This window comes from Lathamus discolor, chromosome 3 (genome assembly GCF_037157495.1).
Source record: "Lathamus discolor isolate bLatDis1 chromosome 3, bLatDis1.hap1, whole genome shotgun sequence".
In the NCBI taxonomy this organism is placed as follows: domain Eukaryota; kingdom Metazoa; phylum Chordata; class Aves; order Psittaciformes; family Psittacidae; genus Lathamus; species Lathamus discolor.
The window spans coordinates 81,166,541-81,180,253 of record NC_088886.1 but is presented as its reverse complement, the minus strand read 5'-3'; the positions used below and the strand labels follow the sequence as shown (position 1 = coordinate 81,180,253).

Sequence of the window (13,713 nt, the reverse complement as noted above, 5' to 3'; positions counted from 1 at the left end):
GACTGTTGTAAAGGGTTTTTATTTTCCATTGGAACAACGGTAAAAGGATTATGTGACTTCCAGATTTCAGATTTCCATTTGGCTTACAAATGAGAATAAAGAATGTATAGAGCACCTGTAAAATCAGTTCCCTGTCATACATGTCCTACCAATACATGATTTGATACTCAAGATGAAATCAGTAAGCTTAATTGGAAGACAAGCATGAGTCCTGAGTATGTTCCATGTAAACCCCCTTGAGGCGTACACTCCTAGCTGCATGTAGAAAATGCACTTGCATTGATGTAAATAGTCTTAGCTAATAAATACTAATCTGGGAAAGATGTAATTGTGGGGTAGAAGCTTGTAGTTTTAGAGCTCAACAAAGATTTTTGTAGGAAGGTTTTCAGGGGAGATTTAAAGGCAGGTTAATATCGAATGCACAGTTACAGTTTGCTATTTAAACTGCAACTGCCTTTCATGATGAGAATGGTTAAGCCCTGAAATAGGAATTCCAGAGACATCCAGTTTATACTGCAATGTAGTCACTACTGTATTGGAATAATTTTGCTATTTCTCTGTAATATACAAATTTGGAAGATTATGCTAATGATGTAAGTATTAAAGGTAGCATTAGCAAAAACAATAGATAAATCACAAGTATCTTTGCAGGTGAACAGAAACAGGTCTTTGACTACCGATGGAGATGGGATTTCTACCTGCATTTTAGAAAATGAAGCATCATCAGTTCGGTTTTCAGAACTTAAGATACAGAAAGAACTTCCTGATTGTGGTGTTACAGTCATGTATGTTCCTCACCTGCAGGTTCCACTGCTGTTTGTGGCCCTTTTCTTTGCACTATAAAATATCTGTGCTGGTAGAAAGGCTGTTTCAATGTAAAGATAGTAATTGCTATGGTTACAGTGAAGACAGATTTGGTACTATTATTTTAATACACAGGAAATACTCCATCCCCAGGCAGGATTAGTGTTAAAATACCTGTGAAGTAAAAAATTTTCAATATTGTATGTATAATTAATGAGACATTTATATTCTACAATACTGGCAAAATGTATTTATCATAAACTAAGGCAGTGGTTGCCATCTGGCTACTAAACCAGTGAATGGTAAGCACCTTCATTAATAAATTTGTGAATTTTGCCTAAACTGATCTGTTTAACTGTGAATATGCCCAATATAATGCTTATATAGAATGCTGATAAGGCTTATTCTCACAATCTTCCTTACAGAAGAAGAATCTTTAAAGCAGAGCATCTATGGAAATTAGATTGAGTTTTCTTGCTTGCATGTAAATTTTCTGGAAACTGCAGCTGAAATTAGAAGACGTAAGATTTTGATAGTCTTAACTTTCTTCATATACAGTAGCCTTGATAGAATGATCTTGTTTTCAAAAATTATTGAGGAGTGCATTAGTTTACACAGCAGCCAAACCGATCTCAATAAGCTATGCAACATGCTAAGGTTCTGTAAGCTGAAAATATGATTACAGTAACTTCATACCTGTGTTCATCTGCTAGTGCTTGACAACACAATAATGAATGAATGTCTCTTCAGCTAGTGTCTGAGCTGCTACATCAGTGAAGTGGCAGGCTTGTACTATTTAGACAGACTAATTTCATAGGAACTTACAGCAATTTTACGTTAGACTCTGAAGAATTTGATGCAGAACGAACAAACAAACAAAATCCAATGAAAAGTATTCATAAAGAAGACCACGAAAGCAAACTTGCCTAACAGGAAACTAAATGGGGGCAACTACAGCTTAAAGGTTTTCTAATTTTTTTTTTTAAGTCTTAAGCTTCTGCAACAGCTGAAACAGAGTTGGGGTGTGGGAGCAGCCAGTCAGCATGCAAGTACTGCATGTCAAATTCAAATTATAAAGAGCAGCTGAAGTGAGCAGCACAAATCCTCCACATCTGTTTTTCTGAACAGCTATCTAAAATTCAGTTATCTTCAGTTGTTTAGGCTTGGGGTCAGACAGAAAACAAACAGTGAATGCTAGCCTTTGAAAATGCATATCCTGGGTGGGGCTGCCTAAAGGACAAATATTTTGTGCAATGGACCTTAACCAGTAGGTTCTTGATATTTTATTTTTTTTTTTTATTGAATGATACAATTGGATAGGGATTCTTGAGAAAGAATTAGGCAAGCCTGCCCTATGAACAGTGCCTGGAGCAATGTCAGATGTGACAAATTCCACCGAACAGGGCAGTTGCACTCCCGCAGTAACAGATGTTGATTGGCTCTAAAAATAAAGCCCTGTTACGTATTCACACACAGCCTTCCTGAGCAAAATTATATATATTAACCCACCCCACCCCAAGTACTCTAGCTATGTTTGGTAGGACTTTCAAATCATACGTAAACCTGCAGTTTGTGACATAACTTCAAGAGTTTCTTCACCACGGAAGTACACTATGGTAATTGAGTAGTGGCATTTAGATTCTCGCTTGTTTGTCTAATTGTGCTTTTCTATTTAGTGACACTGACAGGCTGCTGTTGGGATTGAAAAAATACATAGTACGTCCTCCTTAGCTTATATTAGTAATGGCATAACAACATTTACAATAGGATATTTAGCCAATTCTAATTTGTACTGCTGCAGAGGACATACACTGTAAACAGGCCCTTTTCTACTATAGTCCCCATTTCAGGCATTTTTAAAGTACTCCAAAAGCTGCTAGATAATTTAAGGAAAAAAATAGGAAATTTGAAACAAGTTACTACTACATTCTACTCTGTTTTGTGAATGTGGCATTGTGGTAGCAATATAATTTTTGGATATTACATAGCAGATTATTTTGATGCATAGTGGCTGCCAATTCTTCAACAGGATTAAGTATAAGCTTTAGTATTTTCATATATATTGAAGTAGTTTCAGGTACTTTTTACAGCTAAAGGTAATGGCTCTTTTTACTTAGAGGCACAGGAGTTAATAGTAACTGTCATGGGTACAGTAGCAGCATTTTTCTCCTTAGTAGCTGGTGCAGTGCTGTGGTTTTGACTTTCAGCCTGGGACACTGATGTTTTTAGTTGTTGCTAAGTAATGTTTAGTCTGACCAAGGACTTTCTGAGTCTCATGCTCTGCCAAGGAGGAGCGGAAGCCAGGAGGAAGCAGAGACAGGACACCTGACACAAACTAGCCAAAGAAGTATTCCATACCACAGCATGTCATGCCCAGGATGTAGAAGTGGGGGAAGTTACCTGGAAGGGCTAGATTCGCTGCTCTTTCGGGCTGGGTATCAGTCGGCGGGTGGTGAGTGGTTGTATTCTCTTCCCTTATCATTATTGGTGGTAGCAGCAGTGGTTTGTGTTATACCTTATTTACTGGACTGTTCTTACCTCAACCCGTGGGAGTTACATTCTTTCGATTCTCCTCCCCATCCCTCCAGGAGCGGGGAAGGGAGGAAGGGGGGAATGAGAGAGAGACTGTGTGGCTGGACTTAAACCACGACAGTAACAAATTATACTTTTAAGAAATGATAACTCATTCATTACCACTTACTAGGAAATAATCATTATTAAACCTGTAACTAATATAGTACAGTTTTTCCTCTTAATAGCAACATGCTTCTCAATTTCATTTAATAAACATTTGCAGGGCTTAGAAGAGCTGGCCTGATAGTTTGCTCTGTTCTTTAAAGGATGGTACAGAAAACCCAAAAGCATATGTATGTCTTGGCCTTTTTTCTCCTGACTGAAGTCAGGTAAATTGCTCCAGCAGTGTTTTTTGATCCTTCCATAAAAATATAATAAAATCAAAGAAACACGTTTTTCGCTGTGATAGTCTTTAATATGCATAAGTACAGAGTGAGACGCATGCTTATATACGTTTCAGCTAATTAAGTTGTCATATTTGATCTTCAGTGATGGCCCCCATTCTTCTTTGGAGGAAACAGAGTATATTCAATACCAAGAGCAATGACGAAGGCTGCAAAACCCCACTTAAGTCCCCTAGTAAAGACTTCTGTTAAGGTGACAGGTTTTGCAAAGCCACCCATGTATCTCCAGGCTTCATTACTAAAAGAAAAATAAAATCAAAAGAGTAAGATCAGTGGAGCCATTGTGATAAACATTAACAAGAATCTTTGTACCGGGGAAAGAAAAAAAGAAAAGATTAAGGTATTTCAACTAGATACACACCGAGACTGTAACATTTCTATCACTTAAATATCATTTAAGTAACAGGAGTCACCACATGTAAAATACATGTTATTAACTATAACCCTTTATGCATATAATTTGAGACACAAGTAATGGCAGCAAACAACATAATTGTAGTAAGCTCCCCATAATTCTATTCTCTTTTTAGTCTTGTTTGAAAGAAAATCAGAACCTGCTAGCTCAGGCATGGGATGGAATGACTGCAAAGGTTAGTCGCTGTACTAGATGGTATCTGGCATAGTTAAATCTTAAAAGGGACTATTTTTCCAAGTCATAGACAACATCCTAATGGGAAGGCACTTTGTGTTTTACAATACAACACTGAACTATATTGGTATCAGAAAAGCCTACTAAAACTTTAGGAGAAAAAAAAAAGGAAAAAGTGTATTTGACTACTAAACTACAAACTATTTGAACCTTACACTGTTTTGCCTTACTGTTTTCAACCTGTAGTTACTGAAATGTTGGTCACTACTATAACTGCCTGTAAGTATTAATGTGTAGCATAACCAGTGTAATCTATAGAGATAAGCACAGTTTGTCTCTTAAGGAGTCAAAAGTCCTTAAGAAAAGGAAAAAAACATTTGCACAAAAACAAGCAGTAAAGTCAGAACCATCACTTCAGGAGAAGATACAGATTTTTTTAAACAAGGGTCAAATATTTATGTTCATAAATAACCCCTTGTGCAAATGGCTTCTGTGACTGGGGATGAAGGCTTTTAGATGCTAATACAGGGTACTAATTACAGGCTTAGGTTTCCAAATACGACATCTTTCACACAGTTTATTCTATATTGAATATGTACATTAATGTGTATTTGCTACAAAGGTGGAAAGCTGATCCCCTGTTAAAAGGAATTTAATATACCAAAAAAGGGAACCCTAGAGAGGGTTACGTTTTCAAGACTTCTACTGCAAGATATTAATAATGCAATCTTTTTCTAGATTACTGAAGTAAATAACTTCATACTTTAATTTCTCCTTTGTTAAGGAAGATTGGCACAATACTTGTCCTATGGAACTGGAATATTACTTTACATAGAATTTGAAAAGTTCAGGAGGAATCATCTCATGCTTTGAGAGTTTGACTTTGTTCCTTATTTCAGCTCTTCATGTAATTGGCTCAATTCCCTTCTTTTACCAGAGAAGCATTAATTAATTTTTTTATCTAGGAGGGGCAACAAATACTACACAAGCTCTTTTCCGTTTTGCTGTTTTGCAGCCCTTTGTGAACTTGGAGGTCTATGCACTGAAAGTCAGATTAATTTACACTAGATATATGATGTTAAACTGTTCGTTTTTTAAAAAAAGTGAATAAGCCTACAACAATTTTGCCTGAAGCAAAGGAAGAAAAGGATGAAAACTAATACTGCTTGTACTCCCACAGAAAATACAGGCAACATACATTACATCAACTTCAACAAGATCTGAGCACACAACTTGCTGAAAAGGTATAGACTTACTCATGTGTGCAAGATCTAATACTACTTACATATTTTGGTGGAGGAGGTCATTGTGCCTGTATCATCATGAAATATCACAAAGTGGAAGGGTGCCTTGCAAAATGAGGCTGGTGATGGTGATGCAAGGTGTGACCTCCATGCAACAAAGTAAATAAAAACTTAACTGAAGTGCTGACTAATGTATTCTAGACACATTTTCAGTATTTTTAGTAAAGAATAATCTGCACTGACCCAGTCCAGTTGATACTACAACATGACATTAAAATTGTGAGGCTCTTGCACTTACCGAGCCCATGGATCCCTAAGACCCCGCTTAGCTAGCTGTTCCTGGACCTTCTCTAGTGGAGTACCCTCTATCTTCCATTGCCTGTAGTCAGGGAGTTCAATTTTGCTGTGGCCGTGGCCATGGCCATGTTCATTTCCATGCCCCATACCTACAAGAAAAGATTTTTTTTATGTCTTGGACAATAACAGATTACTTTCACACACCTGTAAAGAACAATACGCTTTACAGGAAAACCAGGGAGGTTACAAGAAGTATTCCAAAGCAACTCACACTGCATACAAAGCATCTTCTGCACTGTACACAGTGCAGTGTAGAACAGAGAGCTAAGAGACTTTGTGCTGCATTTCAGAAGTTCATGATTAAGCACAATAAAGCAAACTCTGCAGGCTTCAGTATTACTGTGTTGTAAGTCACCACTACCATTACATTCATGAAGCAGATCTGTAAATTGTCCTTGCCAGAAAAGTGTCAGAAAAGTTACTGTTTCTGGTGTCTGTGAATGCTTTTTAGCAACACCAGGGCCCATCAAGTTGCAGACTTTCTAGAGTACATCAGAAAGCTCAGAGTTCAGTTTGGAAATACCCAGTTTGAGTATGGCAGAGCTATGATCACCAGGCTCTGAAGAAAAACATAAGAAAAACAAAGACTTGGCTCCTCTGTTCCTGTTAAGTTGCCTCCAATTTAGTCAAACATATGTGGCAATTAAGGGCAAGGATACCTTACCAGGCATTTCATGAGGCTGGGAAGTACATGCTTTATTTAGGTATACCTTTGAGAGAACTATGAAAATATTAAGGTTCTTATTAAAAATGAGATCAAGGCAAATGGGAAGGAAAACATTTTCAGTGTGATCATGAAGGACTGTAAGAAAATAACGGCTTTTAAATCTTTATTTTCACAAAGCACCTGAGACGCTTTGAGTCGGTTTCTTTGCCATTTTAACACATACTTGGTAGCAAAGAACAGATTCAGTGTCCTTAATTTTTTGCAAGAATTGATTGGAAGGTAATGGTGCAGAGAACACAGCTTTAAAGCCTGTAACTCTTGAAGACACCAATCGATGGAGACAAACAGCGAGGATTCTCTTGCAGGAGGAAACCTGAAGACGAGCCCTAATACAGACATCACTCGAGACGTTCCCACCGCATTAAACGCCAGACACCACCAGCGAAAAGGCCGGGGGGGGGGGGGGGAATCCGCGCATGCGCACCAGAGGGCACAGGCTGCACTGCAACACCGGGGGGGCACCCTCTGCCACCACCGCCACCACCGGGGCCGAAAGGGCGCCCCGCGATGGGCACAGTGTGCCAGCGCGGAGGCCTGGTAGCCCGGACGGGGAGGGTGCCCGTCTAACGGCGCCCGGGGCAGCTGACATCGCCGCCATCAGCCCTTCCCTTCCCCTCCCCTCCCCTCTCGCTCACGCACACACACTCTCACACCCTCGAGGAGGTCAGGCCGCGGGCAGATCCCAGAGGGCACCCGGGCCCGCCCCCTGCCCCTCTCACCGGCGGGCCCTGGGTACCTGTCCGCTCTGTGACCCTCCTTCAGAACGCAGCCGTCACCCGGAAGCGGAAGCCGGTGAGAGGACCGGCCGCTACAGGAAGCGTAACCAGCCACGAGGGTTCCGGGCAGCTTCCGTTCCGCTTCCTCCTATGTCCTGGCGAAGGCAGCGGAGCTCTTGCTGTCCCCTCTGCTGCTGGCAGCGCTCCCGTCGCGGCTCAACGAGGCAGGTCCCGCACAAGAGCGTTGCTCAGGAGCTGGGCGAGAGGGGGAGGGAGACAGACATGGAGGAGAGAGCGGCCAATCAGTGCGGGGTTTGTTGGGGGCGGGAGCGGCCCAATGGGCGGGTGTATTGTTGAGTTGCGGGGTTGGCAGTGGCTGGAGGTGGTGGTGGCAGCGGCAGGGGAGGAGAAGAAAGAAGAAGAATAAGAGGGTGAGGGAGTCGGTCCCGAAGCCGTTGGGGGTGGTGTGGTGGTGTTGACGGCGGGCGGCGGGGCCTGGGCCGGCACCAGCACCAAGGCGCCCCTCTACCTTGCTTGCTCTTCGTTTGCCGTTGCCCGCCGGTCGCTGCCGGCTGCGCAGGCAGAGACGGAAGCCCGCGGGGTCTGTGCGTGCGGGGGCGCGAGCCGCCGTTTCCCCCCGCCCCCATCTCCCGCTATCGCCACTCGCCGGGGCGCCGCTCTCGGCCTCCCCTCTCCCCTCCCTCTCCCCTCAGGCGGCGGGGGGAGCATACCCCCGCCCGGCGGTTATGTAAGCCCCGGGCCCGCTCGCCCCCGGCGCTGACAGCGGAGGGCGGTGGAACGGCCGCGGGGCCCGGGGCAGTGCCCTCACGCTGCCTGCCTGCCCGCCCGCCCGCCCTCGGGGTGCGCCTCGTCAGGGTAAGAAGTTTTGGGGAGATCGGAGGTGCTCGCAAGCCCCGGCATAAGGAGCACTCTCGTGGTGTTCAGTGGATACATCTTAAAAGAGCATCGCTCTTTGTTTCCGTAGGAGAAGCAGGGAGACGTCCTGAGATCCTGGGACTGCACTGAAAGGTAAGTGGAAGTTAAGAATTCTCCTGACGGCTGCTTCTTGAACGAGAAGGTCGCTTGGTTCCGTTCGGCACCTGTCTCTGGGGAGCTCGGCATTTTGCATGCTGTGCCTGTGTAATTGTGAAGTGTGGTTTGTATTGGTATCGGGATAATTCAGTTATTTTTTATCTTCCCCAAGGTTAAGTACACAGACCCTTTCTTCTGAAAAGAAGCTGTTCGAAGTTCACTACTCAGTGACTTTAAAAGGCTGAAATTATTCATCAATTGTTGATGAATCAATAATGCTGTTTCTTTAGAGCAAAATGCAAACTCTGTTATCTTAATTTCTGATGCTCTTAATAAGGACAAGAATAAACACTATAGATTATGCTGGCTGAATTTTAGAATAGGCTGTTGTGCCTTTTTTTCTTTCTTTTAATATCCTGATGTAAAGCTTCTAGGTTTCAGGGTTTGTTTTTTTTATAGGGATACTGGGAATGCATGAGAAGAGTTCCAAAGGGGAATGCCATTATAATGTTATTAACAGTGAAACTGTTCTGAATAGGGTGCCATCTGTTTAATCCAGACTCCCTCTGTCTGGTTTCACCATTGAATGGTTTTCACTGCAAGATAAAGTCTACAAGATTCAGAGCAGTCTCATCTCTGCAGATGCAGTGTCAGAATGAGAGGAGCGACATTTGTTTTTCTGTAATTGGGTGGGGTGGAATTGCAGGAGGGCTTTTTATTCGTGAGGTGCCTAAATCTCTGTTTTATAAGGGATGAAGTTCTGTCAGATACCTGCAAAGTATTGTTACTTAGTGTAGCTGAAAGTTAATGGGTATGTGTTCAAAGTCCAGCGTTGCTGAGGAATGTTAGTATTTTTCTCAGAGAAAAATTTCCAATGACTCATAGACATGTTGGATGCCAGGCACTTTGGTTTTATATTTTGAATGAAAAATACAAAGTCCTGGGTTTATCTGTGATTTGTTTGTTTGTTTTGTTTTCTTTGTGGAGCTTGGAAGCTTGACTTGATTATTTATGCATGAATCCATACTTGACGGGTATTGCTGAGTCTATCAACATAGTATTCAGTTCTTATCGCAGAACACTGACTTTGTGTGACCTATTGTGGCTAAGCAGAATTGTAGCAGAGGAGTGCATTCAGTCAGATTTGTCTTCAAATATGCTATCATTTTCAAGGTTTAACCAGGTTTCTGGTAGCTGTTTCCCCCTATCCAAGTAGGTAAAAACTCTTCATAGGAAAAACTGTGTGCAGTTGATAGATTGCTTGAGGTTGCTTAATGTTTTGCTTGTTGAATTTCCTCTTCTTTCAGCATGGACCATACTCTTTTCTTTTAAAAATAAGATTGCAAAGATGAAGGATGTGACGTTTTGGGAATATAGGTAGCTTTTTTGAAGTTGTATTCTTACCAAATAAGTGAGTCTGCATAATTTCAAGGGGGTTACAGTCCTGCTACAGTCTGTTTTCAAGAGGAAATTTCACCATAATTACAGTGTCAACCTGAAGAAATTAATAGTATGTGTAAGGAATTAACATAAAGAAAAGGAATTTTCATCTTGTGCAGAAAATGCTGTATGACCTTTAGGAAGGGAAGGTCATTTGGACTCCCTGTACAAATAATCAGTACTTTTTGTGATTTAGTCAGTTGCCTTTTTTTTTTTTTTTTTGTACTATTCATGGAGGGGACAATTACCAAAAAGATTAAGTGTTCTAGAATACAGTTATGTTAGCATGTGTCCAGCTATGATTAGCTGGGATTCCTGCTTATGTTCTAGGTTAAAGGAAGATGGCAGGTCTTTCTTTAATAGCTTTCAAAAGCCCATGTTTCCAGAAATTTGTGTTGATATGTGTTCTGGATTACACTTTGTGAGATACATATGGGTTCTGTTCTTTTCTGCCTGTGCATATAATGTTCTCTCTAGCACTGAGCTGTATTTAGTGGTATGCTCTTCATGATTGTTTTCTGGAGTAGAGAGCTGTGTGACTGACAGTGACTCGAAGTATTTTCAGTTTGGGGATGACAAAAAAGGGTTGTGGGGTTCTTTGGCCTTTTTGTGAGTTTGGGTAGGGTTTTGTTTGTGTGTGTGGTGTTTTGTCATCATGTATCGTCCCCCTGCCCCCCCCCCCCCCCCCCATGTCCTGATATGTATTTGAACCACTGTATCTTTTTTGCCTGAAATTTCACATTACTTTCTCTGGATTTGTATTAGTAGTAATTTGTAAGTCATTGGAAGCCTTCTGTCAGTTGAATGAAATGGTCAGTCCTGCTTTAATTACAATAATGATGAAAAAGATCTTTCTTTAGTCCACCTTTGTTTCTTTGGATGTTTTAAAAAAAACTATGAAAAGTGGGGAGGCAAATTGTTTTCTGCTTTGGCATTAGAGAGCTAAATATTTTATGGTTTCTATCACAATCTCAAACTGCTGTTTCACCTCTCTTTTGGAAAAGTAATGTGCTGGCGCAACAGTCTTCGAAGAACATTCTTCACAGGAGCAGCCATACTGGACTAATCTGCTGTTCTCTCTTGAAGGTTAAAGCTCTGGGATCCTGGTATGTGACAGGACTATCATTTCAAGTTCTGCTTGTCTCCACAGCTAAACAGTATTTGACAGTCAGTGCTTTATTCTTACGCTTTCTTTCTAGGCAAGCGTGTAGGGTCATGCCTTAGGTCACCCCTCCCAGTCTGTCAGTGGGGATGATGTTTTGTATAGATTTTTATTCCGTGGATATGCATAATTTTTAAACCCTTTTAAGTTGTGCGTGAATTTTTCATCTACCGTTGTTTCTGGCAATAGGCACCATACTTACTGTGCTGTGTGAATAAGTCATTCTTCTATTCCGATTTGAACCTGTTGTGTGAGAGAACTTCATATGATACTCCCTATTTTTTGTATAAGGAGGGGCAGAACTGTTTGGTTCTTTCCCAGGCAGTTTGATATGAGTTTGGAATCTTTAAAGATTGTGGTAATGTGTTCACTCAAACACTTGTCTGGGCAAGAAAATAATTTTAGGTTCCATTGTCTTTATGCTTATTCCCTTATGTTAAGATACAAACTAGTATCAGGAAGTGAAGCTGGATGCTTCCCTAGCTGACTCTTTAGGAAGGACATTAGTGCCATAGAAATGGTCATGTAAGAAGTCCCATGGCTCTTTTGGGGGGAAATTGATCTGAGCAGGGGCAGTCATCAGTAGTACAGTTTGACTTCAGTCAGTTATTGTCATTTGCAAATAGAATTGTGAGAAGTAATTCTTGAGTTACTTAATGCTGTGTTCCACAGTGTTTACTTCGCAGTTACTTACTTGAAGTAGATAAAATTTTATGCAGAGTTGTGCCTAAGGAAACAGTAACATCTGAGTTGTACAAATTGTTCAGACTTTTCATGTAGGCTGTAAAGGCAACTATAAAAGAGAGATGATGCCTTTAAAAAAGGTTTGCAGGTGTCAGGTACTGTCTGAATAATTCCTTGTTTTATTTTTTCCTGAACCTTTCTTCTGTTGTCTTCTTTGGCAGAAGCAGAGATTTTAAAAGATGGAATTTCAGGATGGTTGAGGTTTAAAGGGACCTCTGGTGATCAAGTAGTTCAGCCTCTTTGCTCACAGCAGGGCCAGCTAGGACAGGTTCCTCGGGGCACTGTCCAGTTGGATTTTGAGTATCTCCAAAGCCAGAGACTTCATGACCTCTCTGGGTGACTTGTTTCAGTGGTTAAATACCTCATGCTAAATAATTTTATTCTTGTGTTTAAGCTGAATTTCTTATATTTCAGTATGTGCCCAGATAGGGTTCTTTGAGAGTAAGAAAGTACTCCAAGTTTGTTTGTATAACTAATAGTAAGTAAAACAGCAAGTTGGTTGAATTTTTCTCTCTGCACTTTGGCTTGGATAATTCATGCTTTTAATAAGAAGATTAATAATTTAAAATGTCTTTTAACTTTAGTCACAGGAGAGATTTATGGAGTCACTTATTGCTCTCCTTTTTTTGTGTAGAATTCAGACTTCAGTTCCTAAACTTGAAATATAAGGTCAAGAGGTAAAGGGCACTTCTGATGAAATAAAATATAGTTACATAGTAAAACCATACTGTAAACCACAATTCTCTTTTGCCAGCAATCCTACAGAAAAGAGAACATACAAACCATGACTGGGGGCTGGGTAAAGTAATACCCAGTTTGCAAGCTGTTCCAACACATGCTGCAGGTTATCAATAATGGTAAAATTTTTGTATTGTAAGGAAAATTGCTGCGTGGCCATTAGTCATTCTTCTGTTAGTGTTATATTTTTCTGTCAAATGTTATGAATTTGGCCACAAACTTTTTAATGTTCTGATTTCCTTAGAGCCAAAGAAGATAGAAATTGTGTGCTACACGTTTGTTATGTGACATTTATGTTCATTTATAATGTTTGAAGAAAAATAAATTATGTGGTCATGGATCATATTTGTCTAATAAAAACTTTTAAGCTAATCTGCATATTTTAATTTAGTGCCACTGTAGAGTAATTTGCATCTCATGTACCCTCATGAAGGATTAGGCTGAACTCCACAGCACCATTACTGTCACCATGAGATACTGTTTTCTCTGAAATCATGTGTTTCTCATACTATGGATTATATTTGAAAATATTAATGGGAGAATCACTTGTGATTACTAATAAAATATTATTGAGATAGATAACCATAATTCAGATGATTTGTAAAAGACAGAACTGTCATTGGCAAGTCACCTTTTTGGTCTTTCCTTGATTGTGTTTTGCTCTTCTGCAGGCAGTCCAGCTTGCCTCTGCTGCCCACTGCCTATGTCAGATCTGCCACCTTGACCTCCTGATGTGATTCTGTAAGGCAATATGGATTTTATGGCTCAAATTTATTAACTTTCTGTTGTGTGAAAATAAGAAAGCCAGAGATATTTGGAAGGAGATCGCACTAGGGTAGTGAAATAAAACATCAGGTGAATAACAATGGCAGGTAGACTATTTATTAAATTATTTATTTTCTCTCAGTATTGAATAGCATTAGTGGAAAGTTCCCTGGCTGCGTAATGCTGTTTCAGCATAGGACCTGATGGAGATGGCTGGAGCACTTCAAACCTGTTAAAACTCTCCCATGAATTCATTCTTTCTGCGTATTCTGTGGTTGTTTGTTTTGCTTATTTGTTGGGGTATTTTTGTGGTTTCGTTAGTTTTTTCTTTTTTTCCTACAGAGTAATTAACAATATGTAATTTTATATTGTGTAAGTTCCATAGGTGGTTTGACTAACCGTGAATTCTGCAGTTCA

At 40.6% G+C, this 13,713-nt stretch overlaps 2 protein-coding genes across 19 annotated transcripts in view; one reads left to right on the top strand and one right to left on the bottom strand.

The window, feature by feature from the left end:
• Positions 1–3,771: 3,771 nt before the first annotated feature.
• NDUFB3 (NADH:ubiquinone oxidoreductase subunit B3) lies at positions 3,772–7,667 on the bottom strand. 2 transcript variants are annotated; one of them, XM_065670041.1, is made up of 3 exons: positions 7,419–7,667; positions 5,914–6,061; positions 3,772–4,020 (listed from the first exon to the last, which is right to left on the bottom strand). In XM_065670041.1, exons 2-3 carry the CDS (start codon positions 6,057–6,059, stop codon positions 3,864–3,866), a joined length of 303 nt encoding a protein of 100 aa, XP_065526113.1. In that variant the 5' UTR covers positions 6,060–6,061; positions 7,419–7,667; the 3' UTR covers positions 3,772–3,863. The 2 variants fall into 2 exon arrangements, with proteins under 2 accessions (XP_065526113.1, XP_065526112.1); XM_065670040.1 differs by having other exon boundaries at positions 7,436–7,662.
• The window catches only part of HYCC2 (hyccin PI4KA lipid kinase complex subunit 2), a 75,362-nt gene continuing 68,996 nt past the window's right edge, over positions 7,348–13,713 (top strand). For 6 of the 17 annotated variants that reach the window (XR_010610647.1, XM_065670029.1, XM_065670038.1 and 3 more), the window contains exons 1-4: positions 7,795–7,846; positions 8,401–8,444; positions 10,892–10,993; positions 13,203–13,272. The gene's annotated coding sequence lies outside the window, so the exon portion shown is untranslated. Of the gene's footprint in view, positions 7,640–7,791; positions 8,292–8,400; positions 8,445–10,891; positions 10,994–13,202; positions 13,273–13,713 lie in introns of those variants that run through there. The other 11 variants (XM_065670031.1, XM_065670032.1, XM_065670035.1 and 8 more) reach the window with 9 other exon arrangements.

Coding starts and splice junctions, on each gene's coding strand:
- NDUFB3 (XM_065670041.1), bottom strand. CDS start 6,059: ATGGGGCATGGAAATGAACATGGCCATGGCCACGGCCACAGCAAAATT. Junction 4,021..5,913: donor CTTAGGGATCCATGGGCTCG/GTAAGTGCAAGA, acceptor TTTTTCTTTTAG/TAATGAAGCCTGGAGATACA.